This window comes from Salmo salar, chromosome ssa17 (genome assembly GCF_905237065.1).
Source record: "Salmo salar chromosome ssa17, Ssal_v3.1, whole genome shotgun sequence".
Classification (NCBI taxonomy): domain Eukaryota; kingdom Metazoa; phylum Chordata; class Actinopteri; order Salmoniformes; family Salmonidae; genus Salmo; species Salmo salar.
In genome coordinates, this window is record NC_059458.1 from 14,236,983 (window position 1) to 14,261,821 (window position 24,839).

Genomic DNA, 24,839 nt, shown 5'->3' on the forward strand with positions numbered 1-24,839 from the left:
ACTGGGGTGCAAAGGAGCTAAATAAATAAATACAGTATGGTGATGAGGTAGGTAGATAGATGGGCTGTTTACAGATGGGTTATGTACAGGTGCAGTGATCTGTGAGCTGCTCTGACAGCTGGTGCTTAAAGCTAGTGAGGGAGATATGAGTCTCCAGCTTCAGAGATTTTTGCAGTTCGTTCCAGTCATTGGCAGCAGAGAACTGGAAGGAAAGACGACCAAAGGAGGAATTGGCTTTGGGGGTGACCAGAGAAATATACCTGCTGGAGCGCGTGCTACGAGTGGGTGCTGCTATGGTGACCAGTGAGCTGAGATAAGGTGGGGCTTTACCTAGCAGAGACTTGTAGATAACCTGTAGCCAGTAGGTTTGGCGACGAGTATGAAGCGAGGGCCAGCCAACGAGAGCATACAGGTCGCAATGGTGGGTAGTGTATGGGGCTTTGGTGACAAAACGGATGGCACTGTGATAGACTGCATTCAGTTTGTTGAGTAGAGTGTTGAAGGCTATTTCATAGATGACATCACCGAAGTCGAGGATCGGTAGGATGGTCAGTTTTACGAGGGTATGTTTGGCAGCATGAGTGAAGGATGCTTTGTTGCGATGTAGGAAGCCGATTCTAGATTTAATTTTGGATTGGAGATGCTTAATGTGAGTCTGGAAGGAGAGTTTACAGTCTAACCAGACACCCAGGTATTTGTAGTTGTCCATGTATTCTAAGTCAGAGCCGTCCAGAGTAGTGATGCTGGACGGGCGAGCAGGTGCGGGCAGTGATCGATTGAATAGCATGCATTTAGTTTTACTTGCATTTAAGAGCAGTTGGAGGCCACTGAAGGAGAGTTGTATGGCATTGAAGCTCATCTGGAGGTTAGTTAACACAGTGTCTAAAGAGGGGCCAGAAGTATACAGAATGGTGTCGTCTGCGTAGAGGTGGATCAGAGAATCACCAGCAGCAAGAACGACATCATTGATGTATACAGAGAAGAGAGTCGGCCCTAGAATTGAACATAGAGACTGCTAGAGGTCCAGACAACAGGCCCTCTGATTTGACACACTGAACTCTATCAGAAAAGTAGTTGGTAAACCAGGCGAGGCAATCATTTGAGAAACCAAGGCTGCCGAGTCTGCCAATAAGAATGTGGTGATTGACAGAGTCGAAAGCCTTGGCCAGGTCGATGAATACGGCTGCAGAGTAATGTCTCTTATCGATGGTGGTTATGATGACGTTTAGGACCTTGAGCGTGGCTGAGGTGCACCCATGACCAGCTCTGAAACCAGATTGCATAGCGGAGAAGGTACGGTGGGATTGGAAATGGTCGGTAATCTGTTTGTTAACTTGGCTTTCGAAGACCTTAGAAAGACAGAGTAGGGTAGAACTGGCTAAAAGTGAAGGATTACCATATTTATTGTTTACAGGAAACTCGTTCAATATCTTCTGACGACGTGGCCTGGGAAAAACGTGTAGGATGGTCAAATCTTTTTCTGTCATGGGCTAAGCAATTCAAAAGGTGTTCTAATCCTACTGAAAAACAATGTAGATCCCGAGGTGCAATGCGTTAAAATGGATCCTCAAGGAAGATGGATTGCTTTAAATGTACTACTTGATGATAAACAGATGTGGCTCATAAATATATATGGACCAAATAATGACGATCCAAACTTCTTTGAGAAAATGTATAATAATCTCTATAGTCTCCAAGATACAAATAACTATATTTTAATGATAGGGGACAACAATACAGTTTTATGTACATCCACACCGTAAAGCCCTCTGACGCTCAAAGTGATCACGAATATTATGGACACGTTGGAATTGACTGATATATGGAGGCTAATAAAAAATGTGGACCTTGTAAAAAATACTTGGAGGCTTAATCAAGCCGGATTGATTATTTTTATTTTCTATGGAGCCAAAAGTAAACAAAGTATTGATTGAGGATGGAATGCGATCAGACCATCAACTTATGTCCCTCCAGATAACTATGAGAGACTTTCCAGGATGATGGGGATATTGGAAATTGAACCAGGGTTTATTGGAAGACAGTACATTCTTAACAAAAACAAAGGAACTATATAACAGATTTCTTCAGGCACAATACAGATTCAGCGGACCCACTTATCGTATGGGATGCCTTTAAATTTGTCTTTAAAGGCCACTCAATTCAGTTTTCATCCCCAAAACTAAAATGGTTTGGGTCAACGGAGAAACTACTGACATCAGAAATAGAAAAGCTAGCATTACACATCAATGATGTACTACTGAACCACTGAATAATGTAGATGCAAAACAGACAGAAACTTATTTAGGAAAGATCGGGTTTTAATTATCCAAAAAACTGAGCAAATAGCACTTTGTGACATCGGCTGATGTAAAAAGGGCTTTATAAATAAAATGTGATTGATTGATTGATGGAGAACGGCGACAAATGCACCTAGTTTTCCTTAAACCGTCAATATAGAAACGCAACCAAACATAATCTACAGAAAATATACTGCTCAAAAAAATAAAGGGAACACTTAAACAACACATCCTAGATCTGAATGAAAGAAATAATCTTATTATATAATTTTTTCTTTACATAGTTGAATGTGCTGACAACAAAATCACACAAAAATAATCAATGGAAATCCAATTTATCAACCCATGGAGGTCTGGATTTGGAGTCACACTCAAAATTAAAGTGGAAAACCACACTACAGGCTGATCCAACTTTGATGTAATGTCCTTAAAACAAGTCAAAATGAGGCTCAGTAGTGTGTGTGGCCTCCACATGCCTGTATGACCTCCCTACAACGCCTGGGCATGCTCCTGATGAGGTGGCGGATGGTCTCCTGAGGGATCTCCTCCCAGAGCTGGACTAAAGCATCCGCCAACTCCTGGACAGTCTGTGGTGCAACGTGGCGTTGGTGGATGGAGCGAGACATGATGTCCCAGATGTGCTCAATTGGATTCAGGTCTGGGGAACAGGCGGGCCAGTCCATAGCATCAATGCCTTCCTCTTGCAGGAACTGCTGACACACTCCAGCCACATGAGGTCTAGCATTGTCTTGCATTAGGAGGAACCCAGGCCAACCGCACCAGCATATGGTCTCACAAGGGATCTGAGGATCTCATCTCGGTACCTAATGGCAGTCAGGCTACCTCTGGCGAGCACATGGAGGGCTGTGCGGCCCCCAAAGAAATGCCACCCCACACCATGACTGACCCACCGCCAAACCGGTCATGCTGGAGGATGTTACAGGCAGCAGAACGTTCTCCACGGCGTCTCCAGACTCTGTCACGTCTGTCACGTGCTCAGTGTGAACCTGCTTTCATCTGTGAAGAGCACAGGGCGCCAGTGGCGAATTTGCCAATCTTGGTGTTCTCTGGCAAATGCCAAACGTCCTGCACGGTGTTGGGCTGTAAGCACAACCCCCACCTGTGGACGTCGGGCCCTCATACCACCCTCATGGAGTCTGTTTCTGACCGTTTGAGCAGACACATGCACATTTGTGGCCTGCTGGATGTCATTTTGCAGGGCTCTGGCAGTGCTTCTCCTGCTCCTCCTTGCACAAAGGCGGAGGTAGCGGTCCTGCTGCTGGGTTGTTGCCCTCCTACGGCCTCCTCCACGTCTCCTGATGTACTGGCCTGTCTCCTGGTAGCGCCTCCATGCTCTGGACACTACGCTGACAGACACAGCAAACCTTCTTGCCACAGCTCGCAGTGATGTGCCATCCTGGATGAGCTGCACTACCTGAGCCACTTGTGTGGGTTGTAGACTCCGTCTCATGCTACCACTAGAGTGAAAGCACCGCCAGCATTCAAAAGTGACCAAAACATCAGCCAGGAAGCATAGGAACTGAGAAGTGGTCTGTGGTGCCCACCTGCAGAACCACTCCTTTATTGGGGGTGTCTTGCTAATTGCCTATAATTTCCACCTGTTGTCTATTCCATTTGCACAACAGCATGTGAAATTTATTGTCAATCAGTGTTGCTTCCTAAGTGGACAGTTTGATTTCACAGAAGTGTGATTGACTTGGAGTTACATTGTGTTGTTTAAGTGTTCCCTTTATTTTTGTGAGCAGTGTAGTTACAAACAATGGAGAAATCCTTATCTCACCAAAGGAGATTTTTAATGAAGTAAAATTATTATTATTTTACCCCGTTTTTCTCCCCAATTTTCAATCTTGTCTCATCGCTGCAACTCCCCAACAGGCTCAGGAGAGGCGAAAGTGGAGTCATGCGTCCTCTGAAACATGACCCGCCTAACCGCGATCCTTAACACCCGCCAGCTTACCCCAGAAGCCAGCCGCACCAATGTGTCAGAGGAAACACTGTTCAACTGGCGACCAGGGTCAGCCCGCAGACACCCGGCCCGCCACAAGGAGTCACTAGAGCACAATGAGCCAAGTAAAGCCCCACTGGCCAAACCCTCCCCTAACCAGTGCGCCATCCTATGGGACTCACGACCACGGCCGGTTGTGGCACAGCCCGGGAAATGAACCCGGGCCTGTAGTAACACCTCTAGCACTGCATGCGATGCAGTGCCTTAGACCTCTGCGCCACTCGGGAGGCCTACGTAAAATATTTTAAACACAGGTTCTCTTGTCAAGTTCTTACAATCTCAATTCACAATGAGTTTTGTGAAATCCTTCTCCCAAAAAATCATGTTCAACTGGCTGCGACAAAAACAAAAACTTGTGATGACCTAATTACACAGGACCAACTACGGTTGGCAAATGATTCCCTTCAGACGGGGAAAACCCCTGGTCTCGCTGGCATTCCAATAGAGATATCTACTGAGAGATCCACTACTACCATCTTTTAATTACTCGTATATACTGTAAATGACAAACTGTCAGACACACAAAAAGGGGGACTGATCTCTCTCCTACTGAAGCAGGAGTCAGGGGGCAGTACAAAGACCCAGTATCTCCCAAAAATTGGAGGCCCTTCAATGTAGCGACGCAAAAATATTGGCAAAATGTATTGCTCATAGAATTAAAAAGGTCCTACCGGACATTCAGACGGGATTCTTAAAAGGAAGATATATAGGAGACAACATTAGACTATGAGAATACATGGAAACCTGGTATAATCTTTATAGCAGATTTTAAGACAGAATTCGATACAGCAGATCTAGAATCAGTTTATAAGTGCCTAGATTTCTTTCAACTTTTGAGAATCTCTCATAAGATGGGTAAAAGTAATGTACAACAACCCTTTATGTAAAATATACAGTGCTTTCGGAAAGTATTCAGACCCCTTGACTTGTTCCACATTTTGTTACGTTACAGCCTAATTCTGGAGAATAAAAGCAGAGAATTTCATTTTTTTTTGTCCTTAATGGCAAACCAAAGTAAGTTAAACAGGCATATTTGTATAACAAACATGAGTTTGAAGGGTTACAACTATTAGATATTAAGACATTAAACCTCTCACTTAAAGCCTCCATTATACCAAAATGATATCTGAATCCAAACTGGTTTTCCAGCAGGCTACTAAGAGAAGCACATTCAATGTTCAAAAGGGGTCTCTTTGGCGTTATGTAGATTAAAACCAACCTTTACTGGTGGATTGACAATGGAACCCTGTTTAAAGTATCATCCTTTTGAAATGAAGCCATACAGAGATGGTTACAATTCCAATTTCCTCCCCCGGAAGAGGCTGAACAAATATTACAGCAAATAGTATGGCTAAACTACAATGTACTGATGAAGGAAATACCTATTTTACTGTAACAAAAAATATAAGAAATTATACGAAATTACATTGAAAATAAGGACAGTAAAATGTTGTTACACAAGCAATTAACAAAGGCGTATGGGGACGTGTGCTCAATAAAAACATTTAACCAACTCATCACAGCTCTGCCACAAAAATGTAAGGGGCAATTACTGTCTGCCGCCAGTCAAAAACCATGCATGGCTTAAAATGACTAGTGTACATCGTAAAATATATCAGTTTCACTTAAAGTCGAGAGGTTTGACAACTATTCTGCATAAAATTCAAGATAATTGAGATGAGATTTTTGATGTCCCAATACCATGGCATCGGGTTTATGAACTGTTATACAAAACATTTTGACGCATCGATCCGTTCTTTTCAATTTAAACTATTATATAATATTCTCGCCACAAAAAGAATGCTCAATATATGGGGTGAGGGTTGTTGAGTCAAAATGTCTGTGTTCAGATGGATGTAGAAACAGTACTGTTAGGAGATCCCCAAAAAACCAAGATTCATCAATGGAAAATATGATTATGCTTTTAGTTAAAGTATTTACTTTTAGGCCAATCTCGGTAGAAATTGTACAAATAGAGAGGTTCGAGACCCTCTTAAGACGTCAAAGTAAAATAGAAGAATGTATTTCAAAAGGAAATAGTAAAATGGTAATATACTGGGAAAGATGGGTTAGTCTGTCGACATCTGAGGGTTGGAATTAAGATTAGAGGGATTGGTTGACTTGACGATGCACTAGTCCAGTACAAATGGTAGGAGGCTGTATAGTGCCTTCGGAAAGTATTCAGACCCCTTCACTTTTCCACATTTTGTTATGTTGCTGCCTTGTTCGAAATTGGATTAAATAGTTTTTTCCCCTCATCAATGTACACACAATACCCCATAATGACAAAGCAAAAAACGATTTTTCGAAATGTTTGCATATTTCTAAAAAATACAAAACTGAAATATCACATTTACATAAGCATTCAGACCCTTTACTTAGTACTTTGTTGAAGCACCTTGGGCAGTGATTACAACCTCGAGTCTTCTTGGGTATGATGCTATAAGCTTGGCAAACCTGTATTTGGGGAGTTTCTCCTATTCTTCTCTGCAGATCCTCTCAAACTCAGTCAGGTTGGATGGGGAGCTTCACTGCACAGCTATTTTCAGGTCTCTCCAGAGATGTTAGTCGGTTCAAGTCCAGGCTCTGGCTGGGACACTCAAGGACATTCAGAGACTTGTCCCAAAGTCACTCCTGTGTTATCTTGGCTGTGTGCTTAGAGTCGTTGTCCTGTTGGAAGGTGAACCTTCGCCCCCAGTCTGAGCGCTCTGGAGCAGGTTTCATCAAGAATCTCTCTGTACTTTACTCCATTCATCTCTACCTCAATTCTGACTAGTCTCCCAGTCCCTGCCACTGAAAAACATCCCCACAGCATGATGCTGCCACCACCATGCGTCACCGTAGGGATGGTGCCAGGTTTCCTCCAGACGTGACTCTTGGCAGTTAGGCCAAAGAGTTCAATCTTGGTTTCATCAAACCAGATAATCTTGTTTCTCATGTGAGAGTCTTTAGGTGCCTTTTGGCAAACTGTCATGCGCCTTTTTCTGAGAAGTGGCTTCCGTCTGGCCACTCTACCATAAAGGCCTGACTGGTGGAGTGCTGCAATGATGGTGGTCCTTGTGGAAGGTTATCCAATCCCACTGAGGAACTCTGGAGCTCTGTCAGAGTGACCATTGAGTTCTTGGTCACCTCCGTGACCAAGACCCATCTCCCCTGATTGCTCAGTTTGGCTGGGCGGCCAGCTCTAGGAAGTCTTGGTGGTTCCAAACTTCTTCCATTTAAGAATGATGGAGGACACTGTGTTCTTGGAAACCTTCAATGCTGCCAAAATGTTTTGGTACCCTTCCCCAGATCTGTGCCTTAACACATTCTGTCTCGGAGCTCTACGGACAATTCCGTCAACCTCATGGCTTGGTTTTTGCTCTGACATGCACTGTCAACTGTGGGACCTTATATAGACAGGTGTGTACCTTTGATGAGGAACATTTTTGTGGAAAAGGCAAGGGGTCTGAATACTTTCCGAATGCACTGTATATATATATTTAATTTGTATGTTTTCCACCAGGTCCTCCAACCAGGGGAGGGGGTGGTAGGAACAAAACAAAAAAAGCGGAACAGAAATAATGTATTGGCCAGCAGCATACCACCATGCATCCCACTGCTGGCTTACCTCTGAAGCTAAGCAGGGTTGGTCCTGGTCAGTCCCTGGATGGAAGACCAGATGCTACTGAAAGTGGTGTTGGAGGCACTCATTATTCTGGTCTAAAATAAAAAATATCCCAATGCCCCAGGGCAGTGATTGGGGACATTGCCCTGTGTATGGAGCCGTCTTTCGGATGGGACGTTAAACGGGTGTCCTGACTCTCTGTGGTCACTAAAGATCCCATGGTACTTATCATAAGAGTAGGGGTGTTAACCCCGGTAGCCTGTAGTGTATTTCAGCCTTATGGGAGAGCAATTCAAGACTCTTGTCCTTGAGTAAAACGGGAAACAAATCGGTCATAGTTCTTCCCTTATGCTGCCCATGTTTTGTGACGTCAAATATTCTGGAGAAAGACGCTCAAGGATAAAACACAAAGACACACACAGAGAGCCAGCTGCAGCCCACACACACACACACACACACACACACACACACACACACACCATGCATGCACACTCGAAAGCATCATATAGTAAATCCTCTCACTCTCGGTTTCCATTTTACTTCTCCTTCGTCCCCTGTCCCCCCCACTCTCTTTCTGGCTCTCTTTCTCTGTCTCTCTCATTTGCTCACTCTTCAGCAACTCATAAAAATGGGTGTTGACCACCAGATCAGTACATGTTGTATGGTGGTGATGATCTAAGTGAATCCTCATCCAGCCTGGGATATTAACAGCTCACTACAGGTCAGGAACATAGTCAGGTCCAGAGACCAGCTCCAATTACACCTGTTCTGTAGCAGAATGTTGTGTTTGTAAGGACAAGTCCGTTACACCAACATGAGACATACACACTGGTCCATGTATGCTCTGTAGGACCTGATGTCTTCCATCCTAATTCACTAGTTCTCTCTGCTCCGCTCCACCAGGTGTAGTTCTCTCTGCTCCGCTCCACTAGGCCTAGTTCTCTCTGCTCTGCTCCACCAGGCCTAGTTCTCTCTGCTCTGCTCCACCAGGCCTAGTTCTCTCTGCTCCGCTCCACCAGGCCTAGTTCTCTCTGCTCTGCTCCGCTCCACCAGGCCTAGTTCTCTCTGCTCCGCTCCACCAGGCGTAGTTCTCTCTGCTCCGCTCCACTAGGCCTAGTTCTCTCTGCTCTTCTCCACCAGGCCTAGTTCTCTCTGCTCTGCTCCACCAGGCCGAGTTCTCTCTGCTCCGCTCCACCAGGCCTAGTTCTCTCTGCTCTGCTCCGCTCCACCAGGCCTAGTTCTCTCTGCTCCGCTCCACCAGGCCTAGTTCTCTCTGCTCCGCTCCACCAGACCTAGTTCTCTCTGCTCTGCTCCGCTCCACCAGGCCTAGTTCTCTCTGCTCCGCTCCACCAGGCCAAGTTCTCTCTGCTCTGCTCCACCAGGCCTAGTTCTCTATGCTCTGCTCCGCTCCACCAGGCCTAGTTCTCTCTGCTCCGCTCCACCAGGCCTAGTTCTCTCTGCTCTGCTCCACCAGGCCTAGTTCTCTCTGCTCTGCTCCACCAGGCCTAGTTCTCTCTGCTCCGCTCCACCAGGCCTAGTTCTCTCTGCTCTGCTCCGCTCCACCAGGCCTAGTTCTCTTTGCTCCGCTCCACCAGGCGTAGTTCTCTCTGCTCCGCTCCACTAGGCCTAGTTCTCTCTGCTCTGCTCCACCAGGCCTAGTTCTCTCTGCTCCACCAGGCCTAGTTCTCTCTGCTCTGCTCCGCTCCACCAGGCCTAGTTCTCTCTGCTCTGCTCCGCTCCACCAGGCCTAGTTCTCTCTGCTCCGCTCCACCAGGCCTAGTTCTCTCTACTCCGCTCCACCAGGCCTAGTTCTCTCTGCTCCTCTCCACCAGGCCTAGTTCTCTCTGCTCCGCTCCACCAGGCCTAGTTCTCTCTGCTCCGCTCCACCAGGCCTAGTTCTCTCTACTCCGCTCCACCAGGCCTAGTTCTCTCTGCTCTGCTCCACCAGGCCTAGTTCTCTCTGCTCCGCTCCACCAGGCCTAGTTCTCTCTGCTCCGCTCCACCAGACCTAGTTCTCTCTGCTCTGCTCCACCAGGCCTAGTCCTCTCTGCTCCGCCCCACCAGGCCTAGTTCTCTCTGCTCTGCTCCACCAGGCCTAGTCCTCTCTGCTCTGCTCCGCTCCACCAGGCCTAGTTCTCTCTGCTCTGCTCCACCAGACCTAGTTCTCTCTGCTCTGCTCCACCAGACCTAGTTCTCTCTGCTCTGCTCCACCAGACCTAGTTCTCTCTGCTCTGCTCCACCAGACCTAGTTCTCTCTGCTCTGCTCCACCAGGCCTAGTCCTCTCTGCTCTGCTCCGCTCCACCAGGCCTAGTTCTCTCTGCTCTGCTCCACCAGACCTAGTTCTCTCTGCTCTGCTCCACCAGACCTAGTTCTCTCTGCTCTGCTCCACCAGACCTAGTTCTCTCTGCTCCACCAGACCTAGTTCTCTCTGCTCTGCTCCACCAGACCTAGTTCTCGCTGCTCCACCAGACCTAGTTCTCTCTGCTCTGCTCCATCAGGCCTAGTTCTCTCTGCTCTGCTCCACCAGACCTAGTTCTCTCTGCTCTGCTCTGCTCCATCAGGCCTAGTTCTCTCTGCTCTGCTCCACCAGACCTAGTTCTCTCTGCTCTGCTCCACCAGACCTAGTTCTCTCTGCTCTGCTCCATCAGGCCTAGTTCTCTCTGCTCTGCTCCACCAGACCTAGTTCTCTCTGCTCTGAGTGAGTGAGAGGAGATCCAATAGAAGTGGCTTATGAATTCTGGCAAAGAAGCAGCTAACTAGATTACAGTCATTTCCTACAGGAAACAATCTGCTTGTCGGGGTCTGGATGTGATATAACAGTACAGTAATATCTGGATAGGAAGGTTGTAGATAGATATATACAGATGTTTTGTGTGTGTGTGTGTGTATGTGTGTGTGTGTGTGCGCGCGCACATGCGTGGGTGTGTGGGCATATGGGTGTGTGCATGTTGTTTTAGTGAATCTGCAGTAACTGTTGTATAGTAGCTTGGACCAGAGCTAGATGGGGCTTGAGGCTTCTAGGTTCAAGTTGAATCACTCTATTTGTAGTAAAGCTGTGATTGAAGCATCTCTAAGTTATTTTGTAGTGCCTTTTGTTCCGTGTGGCAAGGCAAGGAACTATAGTTGTCATGATCGAGCTGTACTACTAACTCAGTGGCCGTTCACTCGCTCTCTCTCTCTTTCTCTCTCTCTCTCTCCTTTCTCTGTCTCTTTCCTTCTCTCTCTCGCTCGCTCTCCTTTCTCCCTGTCACTTTCCTTCTCTCTCTCTCTCCTTTCTCTCTCTCTTTCCTTCTGTCTCTCTCTCTCCTTTCTCTCTGTCTCTTTCCTTCTGTCTCTCTCTCCTTTCTCCCTGTCACTTTCCTTCTCTCTCTCCTTTCTCTCGGTCTCTTTCCTTCTCTCTCTCTTTCTCTCTCTCTTTCTCTTTCCTTCTCTCTCTCTCCTTTCTCTCTGTATCTTTCCTTCTCTCTCTCTCCTTTCTCTCTGTCTCTTTCCTCTCTCTCTCCTTTCTCTCTGTCTCTTTCCTTCTCTCTCTCTTTCTCTCTGTCTCTTTCCTTCTCTCTCTCTCCTTTCTCTCTGTCTCTTTCCTCTCTCTCTCCTTTCTCTCTGTATCTTTCCTCTCTCTCTCCTTTCTCTCTGTCTCTTTCCTTCTGTCTCTCTCTCCTTTCTCCCTGTCACTTTCCTTCTCTCTCTCCTTTCTCTCTGTCTCTTTCCTTCTGTCTCTCTCTCTCCTTTCTCTCGGTCTCTTTCCTTCTCTCTCTCTTTCTCTCTCTCTTTCTCTCTGTCTCTTTCCTTCTCTCTCTCTCCTTTCTCTCTGTATCTTTCCTTCTCTCTCTCTCCTTTCTCTCTGTCTCTTTCCTCTCTCTCTCCTTTCTCTCTGTCTCTTTCCTTCTCTCTCTCTTTCTCTCTGTCTCTTTCCTTCTCTCTCTCTCCTTTCTCTCTGTCTCTTTCCTCTCTCTCTCCTTTCTCTCTGTATCTTTCCTCTCTCTCTCCTTTCTCTCTGTATCTTTCCTTGTCTCTCTCTCTGTCTCTGTCTCTTTCCTTCTCTTTCTCTTTCCTTTCTCTGTCTCTTTCCTTCTTCTCTCTCTCTCTCTCTCTCTCTCTCTCTCTCATTAATTTCAGATTGATCTCTACACCTTATACAGCACATAAATCCATAGTGCGCGGCCTAGCCTCCTGTACTAGCGTATAATCTGACATTACATGAGACGTTTAATCTCCTCAGAGTGGAACCACAAGGGGAACGTCACGTTGCTCTGCTCTGTTACACGTACTGCCCAGCTCACAGGACAGGAGCGGAAGTGGACCAGGAAACTTCACCTCACCCACTGGAACACCATGTTACAACCCCAACATCACCCCCATCGTCCCCAGTCTAGTGGTGAGTCACACCTGGATTTTGGAGAAAGGAGTTGGAGGCTGGACCAGGCTATTGTTCAGCGTTAGAACCATTGAGCTCAGAGATACACTTCACATCACACCTCCCAACACCATCATGTCCATTATACTGCTGAGACAACCTACATCTTATTCAATCCAGGGCCAGGTTATTGTTAAACAATGTACACATTTTCTTTCCCACAATCTTCCACCTCAAATACATGTTGTTAGGTATGATGATAATCTCGGAGCACTATGATGAAAGCTACAGCGGCAGTTGAATGGCAAGAGCTCTCTGGGGGTGGGGGTGGGTCTACCCTCTTTCAATGCCACCACAGGAATACCGGCATTCTATTCACACACGGCACCACTTAACTCTCAAGCTGTACTGAAATCAGCAGGCATACGTGGGAATAACACTTCCTGTATGCTCGGGCCACCACAGCACAATAACAGACAGAAATCCATGTAGAGCGTGGACTTTGAAAGAAACCAACCATGTCCTGTGTTACTCCCATCTCTCTTTCCCCACATCACAACCTGAAAGTGAGGTCTATTTAAACAAATAATACCATGCATGCTCATTTCTAGCAATTAAAGTTCTTCACGAGCAGCATCCCTAACAACAGAAGAGTCTGTCAGTCATTTCAGTGGATCCACTCCCCTGAGAGGCCGTCTCATCCCCCCCCCTCGCTCTCCAAATGGAGTGACATCTAACGAAGGAAAAGTTGTCTCTTGCTCTCTCAAACACAGAGGAGAAACAGATGTAGGATAACAACGTAAACCCTCCTGGAATACTGTAGCCGGTAGCATTCACCGTCTCCATCCTCCAGAGATGTAATACCGTATCCGTCCTCGTCTAATGATAGAAACTAGACAGAAAGCAGCTCTGTCTAACGGCTCTTCCACGTCACAGAAACCACATGGTCAGAAACAGCTACAGCTGTTGTAGCTACACAAATGAACGGAGGAAAGAGAACTTCACCACAAAAACGATTGGTTCTAGACACCTGGTCAAGGTAGAGCTGTTTGATTGTCTTTCATGGCTTCCTTTACTCATCTCCTTTCCCTCATCACCACTAAAAGGTAAAAGGACTGGACTCTCCAACGTACTGCTTTCTTCTATCATGCACTACCAGGCCAGTAATCATAGAGGAAAGGACACAAGGAAAGGAGACTAGTTGAGACTATTGAGACACCACCAGTCAAGAGGTATGAGATGGCCACTCACCTGCCACAGAGTTAGGGCGTGGCATCACAAGGGAAGAAGTGCTGTGCGTGTGGCGTTGTGGGAGGGGCCGCTTGGCTGGGGGCGGAGTTGTGGCTTCCCCTAGGATGGTGACTTCACACCTGGGCGGGGCCTCGCTGGGCCCTGGCAGGTCGTCCTTGGCGACGGGAGGGCAGTAGTCACCTCTGTGTCCGCCATGCCCAGCACCCCTCCGGCTGCCATCTTTGCTCAGATCCAGAGTGGAGCCGCCGCGATCCTCATTCTCAGAAGAACTGGTGATGGTAGCTGAGGCACAGAGGGAGTAGACAGGGGTAAACTGTTGACTAAAGGCCTTTGGGATGAGATCAAGTTAGGAATAGTTGTCATTTAGACCAGTTCACTGTACTTTTCCAGTCTGGTACGTTATTGTCAGTGACACTGTATTGAGTTAAAGAGTAAGAGGCTGATCATCAATCACATCAACAGTGGCGAAGCATCAGTCACACATCGACATCAACACAATCAAACGCTTGTACTATGCACCCCTTGCCCTTTTGTATTTACCTATAAATACAAGCTCTATTTAGGGAGAAAGATGTCCTATTTTAGATAGTCCAGACCCATACGCAGCAAAGACAGCAACGTCCCAGTTTTGTCAAAAGGGACCTGAAAGCCCCTCGACTAAAGTGGCACAGGCAAAAAGAGAGAGAGTTGGGAGATAGAAAGACTTGACTGAGAACTCAAATCAAGGTGAAACAAGTATCATCTATCTCTATTTCTTCAGTCAGTCCTGAGGCCCTTATCTTAATCAGGATTATTGACAATGAGAGTAATGCGATACAGTTGAAGTCAGAAGTTTACATACACTTAGGTTGGAGTCATTAAAACTCATTTTTCAACCACTCCACACATTTCTTGTGAACAAACTATAGTTTTGGCAAGTCGGTTAGGACATCTACTTTGTGCATGACACAAGTCATTTTTCCAACAATTGTTTACAGACAGATTATTTCCCTTATAATTTACTGTATCACAATTCCAGTGGGTCAGAAGTTTACATACACTAAGTTGACTGTGCCTTTAAACAGCTTGGAAAATTCCCGAAAATTATGTTTTGGCTTTAGAAGCTTCTGATAGTCTAATTGACATCATTTGAGTCAATTGGAGGTGTACCTGTGGATGTATTTCAAGGCCTACCTTCAAACTCAGTGCCTCTTTGCTTGACATGGGAAAATCATTGGAAAATCAAAAGAAATCAGCCAAGACCTCAAAAACCTCCTCAAGTCTGGTTCATCTTTGGGAGCAATTTCCAAACGGCTGAAGGTACCACGTTCATCTGTACAAACAATAGTACGCAAGTATAAACACCATGGGACCACGCAGTCGTCATACCGCTCAGGAAGGAGATGCGTTCTGTCTCCTAGAGATGAAAGTACTTTGATGCGAAAAGTGCAAATCAATCCCAGAACAACAGCGAAGGACCTTGTGAAGATGCTGGAGGAAACAGGTACAAAAGTATCTATATCCATAGTAAAACGAGTCCTATATCGACATAACCTGAAAAGCTGCTCAGCAAGGAAGAAGCCACTGCTCCAAAACCACCATAAAAAAGCCAGACTACGGTTTGGAACTGCACATGGGGACAAAGACCGTACTTTTTGGAGAAATGTCCTCTGGTCTGATGAAACAAAAATAGAACTGTTTTGCCATAATGACCATCATTATGTTTGGAGGAAAAAGGGGGAGGCTTGCAAGCCGAAGAACACCATCCCAACCGTGAAGCACGGGGATGGCAGCATCGGGTTGTGAGGGTGCTTTGCTGCAGGAGGGACTGGTGCACTTCACAAAATAGATGGGATCATAGGGAAAATTTTGTGGATATATTGAAGCAACATCTCAAAACATCAGTCAGGAAGTTAAAGCTTGGTCGCAAATGGGTCTTCCAAATGGACAATGACCCCAAGCATACTTCCAAAGTTGTGACAAAGTCAAGGTATTGGAGTGGCCATCACAAAGCCCTGACCTCAATCCTATAGAAAATTTGTGGGAAGAACTGAAAAAGCGTGTGCGAGCAAGGAGGCCTACAAACCTGACTCAGTTACACCAGCTCTGTCAGGAGGAATGGGCCAACATTCACCCAACTTATTGTGGGAAGCTTGTGGAAGGCTACCTGAAACATTTGACCCAAGTTAAACAATTTAAAGGCAATGCTACCAAATACTAATTGAGTGTATGTAAACTTCTGACCCACTGGGAATGTGATGAAAGAAAAAAAAAGCTGAAATAAATAATTCTCTCTACTATTATTCTGACATTTCACATTCTTAAAATACAGTGGTGATCCTAACTGACCTAAGACAGGGAATTTTTATTAGGATTAAATGTCAGGAATTGTGAAAAACTGTTTAAATGTATTTGGCTAACGTGTATGTAAACTTCCGACTTCAACTGTATATTATTGAGATATATAGATGACATTTTTTCTTCTTCTTCTATATACACTACCTGTCAAAAGTTTTAGAACACCTACTCATTCAAGGGTTTTTCTTTATTTGTACTATTTTCTACATTGTAGAATAATAGTGAAGACATTAACACTTTGAAATAACACATATGGAATCATGTAGTAACCAAAAACGTGTTAAATAAATTAAAACATATTTTCAAATAGGCACCCTTTGCCTTGATGACAGCTTTGCACACTTGGCATTCTCTCAACCAGCTTCATGAGGTAGTCACCTGGAATGCATTTCAATTAACATGTGTGCCTTCTTAAAAGTTAATTTGTGGAATTTCTTTCCTTCTTAATGTGTTGTGACAAGGTAGGGGTGGTATACAGAAGATAGCCCTATTTGGTAAAAGACCAAGTCCATATTTTGGCAAGAACAGCTCAAATAAGCAAAGAGAAATGACAGTCCATCATTACTTTAAGACATGAAGGTCAGTTAATACGGAATAGTTTGCACTTGAATAGTTTCTTCAAGTGCAGTCGCAAAAACCATCAAGCGCTATGATGAAACTGGCTCTCATGAGGACTGCCACAGGAAAGGAAGACTCAGAGTTACCTCTGCTGCAGAGGATAAGTTCATTAGAGTTACCAGCTTCAGAAATTGCAGCCCAAATAAATGCTTCACAGAGTTCAAGCAACAGACACATCTCAACATCAACTGTTCAGACGAGACTGTGTGAATCAGGCCTTCATGGTCGAATTGCTGCAAAGAAACCACCACTAAAGGACACCAATAATAAGAAGAGACTTGCTTGGGCCAAGAAACATGAGCAATGGACATTAGACCTTTGGAAATGTGTCCTTTGGTCTGGAGTGCAAATTGGAGATTTTGGGTTCCAACCGCGGTGTCTTTGTGAGACGTGGTGTGGGCATGTGTGGTTCCCACTGTGAAGCATGGAGGAGGAGGTGTAATTGTGCGGGGGTGCTTTGCTGGTGACACTGTCAGTGATTTATTTAGAATTCAAAGCACACTTAACCAGCATGGTAACCACAGCATTCTGCAGTGATACACCATCTCATCTGGTTTTTAGTTTAGTGGGACTATAATTTGTTTTTCAACAGGACAATGATCCAACACACCTCTAGGCTGTGTATGGGCTATTTTACCAAGAAGGAGAGTGATGGAGAGCTGCATCAGATGACCTGGCCTCAACAATCCCCCGACCTCAACCAAATTGAGATGGTTTGGGATGAGTCGGACTGCAGAGAGAAGGAAAAGCAGCCAACAAGTGCTCAGCATATGTGGGAACTCCTTCAAGACCATTGGAAAAGCATTCCAGGTGAAGCTGGTTGAGAGAATGCCAAGAGTGTGCAAAGCTGTCATCAAGGCAAAGGGTGCCTATTTGAAGAATATCAAATATAACATATATTTTGATTTGTTTAACACTTTTTTGGTTACTACATGATTCCATATGTGTTATTTCATAGTTTTGATGTCTTCACTATTATTCTACAATGTAGAAAATAGTAAAAATAAAGAAAAACCCTTGAATGAGTAGGTGCTATAAAACGTTTGACCAGTAGTGTAGATCTCACAATCATGTGCACACATCCATTATTTATCAGGAGGTGAGAAGAAAATACAATCCAGAGAAAATATCTGAATTTAAATTGATCCAATTATGGTGATGATGGTCGATATAAGTACTCACCTATGATTCCGCTATCCTGGCTCTCAAGCGTGGAGTTGGGACTCCGGCAGGGACTGGGGCTGAGGAGGGTCCCACCTGGGCTGGGATTGGGGAGACAGGGGGGTGGCCCCCCGGTACTGCTACTACCCATGGTGGAGCAGGGGCTGTCTGAGCATGGAGACGTAGTGCTGCAGGTCAATGTGGAGCATGGGCTCACCGCCTGGCCAGAGACATTACATTACAGACAGAGAGAGAGAGATAGACAGAGAGGGATGAGAGAGAGAGAGAGAATAGGCAGAGAGGGATGAGAGAGAGAGAGAAAGGTGAGAGAGAAAGAGGAGAGAGGGGATAGAAAGAGGGGCAGAGAGAAGAGAGAGAGAAAGAGGTGTTTTATTTAAAGCTCTGTCTATGGACAAGTATTATCAGAGGTATAGACCCTGTTGGCCCCCTTTCCAGCTGTCCCCAGGTTAATGCATGGTATATAGGTCATTGTATATAAGTGTGTGTGTGTGTGTGTGTGTGTGTGTGTGTGTGCGCGCGCGCGCAGGCCTGTGTGAGTCAATATCCCCCTCTCCTCCCAATGTCCCCAAACCCCAATATCTGCGTCCTTCTTCATGTCTCCAACAACACCCTAACTCTACATTTCCTAGATCCTATATGTCTCAACTCACCCCAGCACCCAGCGTTTCTGCAACGTTAGAGAACGTTCAGCTCAGTGCTATTCCCACTTTACCACCCCATCATTTATCTGAACCAGGACACGGTACACTGCTCACAGCCGACACATTGTCTCCATAAAACTGGCTCCATCTGGAGCTCAGGTGGAGGAAGGAGGTTAGGAAAGTGGGGCAATGCTCAAACGGTGATAGAATGATACAGTCCAGTATATAAACCTCCTGCAGGCTCAACAGCATGTGGCGAGCCAATGCAACAAGATTAAAAGCAAGATATTCAACTGACACCACCTTACGTACACATTCCATAAACAAAATGACATTACAGTATATGCTTTCAAATATTAAGTCAAGAGTGCCTCGGATTTTCTTTTCCACTGGTCATTTACCTTGTAGTTTCTAAATTTGCAGCTTAACCAAAACAAACTCTCAGTCTTGGTTATCATACAAAACATTGCCTTTAAATCTAATTAAAGAAACGATACAAAAACTCCTCACTTCATCTGCAAAGAATACACACGAGCCTCCTTTTCATATTTCTGACATCTGACTTGCTCAGTCACTCTCCCTCCTTCCTTCTACCCATCCTTCCCACCATCTCTCATTTCACATACCTTCTTTTCCCTCCAGTCCTCCATGGGGGTGCTAGGCGAGGCTGGGGTCCCTTCTCCCAGTAAGAAGCCCAGCCTGGTCATCAGTTCCTGGGTTGAGAAGGAGGAGGAGCTGGGCTGGAGCTCCGCGTGCAGCTCTGGAGGACAGATGGAAAGAGATGACAGACGAGCGGATCACTGTGAACAGCACGACATGGCCACACCAAACACACACGTTCCGTAGCTCAGCCCAGTTCAGTTCAGCTCAGTCCAGCTCAGTTCCACCTTCCTGCCTTTCCTCCTACCTGGCTCCGTCGATTGGATGGAGGATTATGTATACTATGCCGATGGAGGATAGGTTAATGTATGCATCCACAGGTCAGCAGTAGCAGCAGCAGCGCCGGTCGGCCTCATTACCAATGAAGAGGCTGTGGCTTTCTCAGTCCCTGGCTGCACGACTGAAGCAGCTCTCGTGTGTGTGTGTGTGTGTGTGTGTGTGTGTGTGTGTGTGTGTGTGTGTGTGTGTGTGTGTGTGTGTGTGTCCATATGTGTGTGTGTGTGTGTGTGCCTGCTCAGCGCTCCCGGTCGGTTAGGAGACAGGCGTAGAATCTCAATGAGCTCAGCTCAGCCCTGGCCTCCAGCAGAGGGTAGGCGCCTTTGCACCGTCGTCTTTGGCACTGGCTGCCCCGCCCGGACAGATTGGGCTGAGATGAGCAATAGGGTGCGTCGATACATCACTGAGACGGGCGTGATGCCTTTCACCTCTAGGTTATCTACACCACTGTACCGACGCAGAGGACGATGAGGAGAGGGTGTTCAACACGGCACCTCTACATCCTGTTTACATACGATAGTGAGTTGGAAAATATGATTATGTCTAGGAAACGGAGCTCCTATTGAGAGAGATGAGGAAGAAGGGAAGGGATGTGGGAGGGCCGAGACACAATTTGTTAGTCGTTAGTTACTCTCAACCCTTCTGGGGTTAGACACCTTCTCATCCATCTCTCCCCTCAATCCCTCTTGGGAAAAAAGGTTCCAAAGGTGAACCCTTTTTGGTTCCAGGTAGAACCCTTTTTGGTTTCAGTTAGAACTATTTTGGGTTCCATGTAGAACTCTCTGCGGAAAGGGTTTTTACATGGAACCCAAAAGGGTTCTACCTGGAACCAAAAAGGGTTCTTCAAAGGGTTCTCTTATGGGGACAGCCGAAGAACCGTTTTAGGTTCTAGAGTGTACCGTTGTTTCTAAGAGTGTATCCCTCCTTCCCTCTCCCCCTCTCTCAAGCGCTCAGGATCGCCCCATTCTTTCCTTCTCACTGTCGATATCCTCTCCCCGCCTCCACATAATCCATTGTTCTCTCCAATGAACCGTAGAAGTGATGCAATACACAGTAAGCAAATAAGAGTAAACAGTCACTACCACCTCACTATTGTCTTTCCTCTCTTCTCTCCCCTAAAGTCACAACTTCCCCCATCTCTCAGACAAGGGGTGGTGATGAAACGAGCTGACTGGTTAGACGAAAGGCAGGCACCAGCACCTTTCCTACACAGCAGAGATCACATGCAGAGCTGTTAATCACAGACAGTGAGAGAGACAGAAGGACAAACAGACGCTTGGTGGATCACGGGGCTGGACTGTCTGACTGGGGCTCCTGTACGTTCAGATAACCAGAGAAGAGTTCAACGCAGAGTCTGATTCAAGGGTGTACATTACAAATGGGAAAGGAAAAGAGACCGTCAATGCCAGGGTAGTTGGGTGCCATCTTGGATAGAACTCAAAACAGGGTATCACCTGAACTAAATGAATCCTGTAATGTCACCCTCCATTATCCAGCTTAATGGAAGTGAAGTAGTAAACCAGCCAGAGGCACGGCAACTGTCACATTAGCAGCTTCCTTCTAAATGATCACTATGATACACGTTCTCTTTCGGTGAAAAACATGGATCTGAAGTGTTTTGGTCCACACTGGGTTGCGCAATAGACTGGGAGCTGGAGCACCCTTGGTTCTTCCTGGCAGAATGTTGTACAATCAAATCTTAGCACACTTCAACCCACTGGGCACAGACGTCAGTTCAACGTTTTTGACTTATATTTGGCTGAGTTGTCAACTAACGTGAATTCAATGTGAAATCAACAAACAAAGTCACCATGACATCAGATTAAGGTTAAAAGTTGGGTGAAAAAAAGACAAACTTCCCTTAAGGTGATGACTTTTTGGAAATCCAATCGGTTTTCCACGTTGATTCGACGTCATCACATTACATTTTTAGGTTGAAATGACGTGGAAACCAGTGGAGGCTGCTGAGGGGAGGACGGCTCATAATAATGTCTGGAACGGAGTAAACGGAATGGCATCACACATGTGGTTTCCATCTGGTTGATACCATTCCGCTGACTCCATTCCAGCCATTACTAGGAGCCTTCCTCCTCTCAGCAGCCTCCGTTGGTGGGAACAACATTGATTCAGTGGTAAGGCACTTTGGTTAAGCAGAGATCCACCAAAACTGAGAACAAGATCTGTCTCTGCACCCTCCGCCTCAAGGAAACACACCTTCAAATTCTGGGAGAAATTCATTCCTCATCATTCTTATCTGACAGGAGTATTCTTGGTTTTTGTGCAAAAGAGAATAATGACGTGGCCTGTCAAAGTCATTACCAAACCCTACACTGAATACACTCAAATGTATTTTACAGCTATTCATTTCTAATCATTCATTTGTTTAAGTCTGCTGTGGTGGTTTTGAAAGGCAAACCTAATCATCTTATATGATATTAAAATTATACCTCTGCACCATTCGGGGTTCATTAAAATTCATAACGAGAAAAGCACATGGAAAAGCAAATATGGAGAATGTCACATTGAAAAGTATTGCAAATTACCACAAACATTAGAAGGAAATGGTTAGTAAATGTATATTATAATGATCTATATATTTACTTTACATTCAGAATGGTTATTGGAGATACACTATGGGTCTGTGTGGGCAGTGAAAAATGGTGGTTACTGTTTTAAAAAAAGCTGCCCTCAAATCACACAATTGTGGCTAAAACTAAACAAGACAAACCGAGAGGGAGAGAGAAAAAGTGAGAGGGAGGGTGTGAGAGTGAGACACAGAGAGAGAGAGAGAGAATGAGCAGAGAGAGAGAGAGAGAGAGAGAGAGAGAGAGAGAGAGAGAGAGAGAGAACGAGATAGAGTGAGGATGTACTCTCCATCCATTGCCTAAGCGCCCAACAGATTCCCCACCTGAGGTCAGGAAGCTATAATCCGTGGATCTAAGCATTCAGCTCTCCATGTTACTATTACGAACAACACCTCGCAACTTAAACAACCAGCCAACATTGAAAGCTTCATCAATCTAACTCTGACCTCTGCGTGACAAATCCCAGGAAGGTCTAGTCAGGGGGTTCGGAATGATTGAAACGCACAGTAAACACACCAGCACGCTGTCGCCGTTGGTTATGAGAAGCAGAGGGAGAAGAGTGGTGCTTGGCAACAAGAGGACATGAGGATGCTGGAGACAGGCTGCTCCGCCTCAGGACTAGCCCCCAGCCTCTCCACATAGACAGCTGTGCAGGGTAGGGCTGGCATTTACACTGTTACCCTCAGCACAACTTAGGTTTGGCAGGTCAATTAAACACATGCGCATGCACGCATGCATCCACCCGCACAAATACGCCTGTACATGTGCATTGGAAAAATATTACAGCAGGCACCAAATCAGAGAACTCAAAACTATGGAAGATTTGTTCTCTCTATCCTCTGTACCTCTCTTCCTCCTTTTCCAAATGTACTGTACTGTATATCATTCTCTCTCCCCTCCCTCGTCTCATCTCTCATCCACAACTCTCTGTGCAGACACGCTCGCACTCACCTCTCTGGGAAGTCTTGCTATTGTTCAGAGCGAAAGCGAACGCGTCTCCAGGAAAAGAAGGACTCTCCACATACTCCAGCTTCCTGTACAGACCTTCAGTCAGAGCAGCAGAGAGAGTGAGATGGGGGTAATGAGAAAGGGAGGAGAAAGTGAGAGAGAGAGAGCGAGAGAGAAATTCAACTCTTCCAGATGGGATTTGCAGTGGGGAATTTGAATTTCTCCCACCAGTTGGGAGGAGCCAACATGAAGTCAGATACATGCAGTACAGTATAAACTAATCCCTGTGATGATAACAGCTCAAATCGCCAACATGAGTGTGTGTGTGTGTGTGTGTGTGTGTGTGTGTGTGTGTGTGTGTGTCTGTGTGAGGCAAAGGTCCACACTATTACAGTAAACTCAGAGCTTCAGCTTGATGCACACTGCACTGCCCCCTAGTGTTACTCAGCTAGAACGCTGAAGACATCCAAGCATAATCTTCCAAAAAAGGTAAACAGTTCCTTTCCAAAGCTACGCTGGGTCAGTGAGTAAGAGGTAGAAACCCAGTTACTACATAGCCCTGGCCTACCACTGAGAAATCACGCATGGAAGAAATACTCAAAAAGCTAATGACAAAGTTACTTTAGTTTATTTGCTTTCTAAACTTCCCCAGCCTTCAGTCCTTGGAGATACAGTGAGTTGTTGTTATTGATGTATTGTATCCTGGACAGCATGTACATTTGACAATGATATTTGAGCATAATCTCCTATATTTCCCAGGGGAAATATAGTGCTAGCTGTGTGAATAGCCCTTAATCAATCATTAGGCATGTACTGGCTGTGCTATAAACCCACTGGGCTTAAAAACCAGGCAGAACAATCATAACCTAATCTCCACAAAGAGCACACAAGAGCCTGTCAGAACCGTGGGAGATACTGAACAGAACATGTGATCAATATGCTATGAGTGAGACTCGTTGCTAGGCTAGCAACGAACATAGCAACGAGAACAAGATGACCTGCAAAAAAAGAGAATGATGAAAGTATATTCGTTTTTACAGATGATCTATAGATGTGCCCTTCCCTCTGTGTGTGTGCGCGCGTGTGTGTGTGCGCGTGTGTGTGTGTGTGTGTGTGTGTGTGTGTGTGTGTGTGTGTGTGTTCATTAGAAGAACAAAAGCCTGGTGGATGGCTGTTACAGTACCTGGGGACTTGATGCCCATATCTGAGGGCATTATGTAGGACTGGCGATGGACCAGTGGCGAGGAAGGCAGGGAGATGGACTCCCCCTTAGCCAGCTTCCCCCTCGGCCTGCCCCTAGAGGGGTTGGGGGGGTGGGCACGGCTAGGCTCCTGGTAGTGGGTCACCCAAGCACCAGCACCCCTTCGTTGGATACTGTGGCTGTGGTAATCAGTGACTACGGCTAGCAAGAGGAGAGGGAGATATAGTGGGAAAGGTGAGAGAGATTAAAAGGGGTTGGAAAAGAGAAGAGAGAGAGAGAGCGAGAGAGAGAGAACAAATTAAACTGTAATCAATAATAGGGCCTATCTAAAGGTGTATCTGGAAATGTATAGGGATAATCCACCCCAAACCACTAATTCCTATGATTAACAGTGTTAAACAACACTAATATGTGAAAACAATATTTTTGTGAACAAATGTTTCATTTTGTCGTTATAACAAGGTTGTAAGCAACATGTGAAAATCTTAGTGGAAATCTGTTGCAGCTCAAGTCGACTACAAAACCCACAATGCAACGCTCACTGGGCTGGCTATTTAGCTAGCTAAGTAGCAAACGTATCTACATACAATAATGCCAAAGTCAATATCAGCATGTGAAGTAGCTAGCTATCAGTAAAATCACCTAAACAAACTGAACTAGCAATTTAGGAGTCTATCTCACTGAGTTTAACCTGCAGTTCATCTCTGACTAGAGTGAGTGCAGAGCATGTTGCTATGGCAACACTGGCCCTTTCCCACCTTTCCCACAGACAGGGCGCATTGTGGGATGCTACTTGAAAGAGAAACTGAGTTGAATCATTTGTTACACTGTTTAGATTGAGCACAAAAAAAG

General features: G+C 45.6%; 1 protein-coding gene across 2 annotated transcripts in view; it reads right to left on the reverse strand.

Moving 5' to 3' along the window:
• Window positions 1-24,839, reverse strand: part of LOC106575157 (protein TANC1) — a 54,502-nt gene that overhangs the window by 26,150 nt on the left and 3,513 nt on the right. For both annotated transcript variants that reach the window (XM_014151392.2, XM_014151391.2), the window contains exons 3-7: window positions 23,970-24,188; window positions 22,790-22,882; window positions 18,944-19,077; window positions 17,677-17,875; window positions 13,540-13,821 (exon numbers count right to left, since the gene is read on the reverse strand). In XM_014151392.2, coding sequence (XP_014006867.2) covers window positions 13,540-13,821; window positions 17,677-17,875; window positions 18,944-19,077; window positions 22,790-22,882; window positions 23,970-24,188 — 927 coding nt within the window. The remainder of the gene's footprint in view (window positions 1-13,539; window positions 13,822-17,676; window positions 17,876-18,943; window positions 19,078-22,789; window positions 22,883-23,969; window positions 24,189-24,839) is intronic.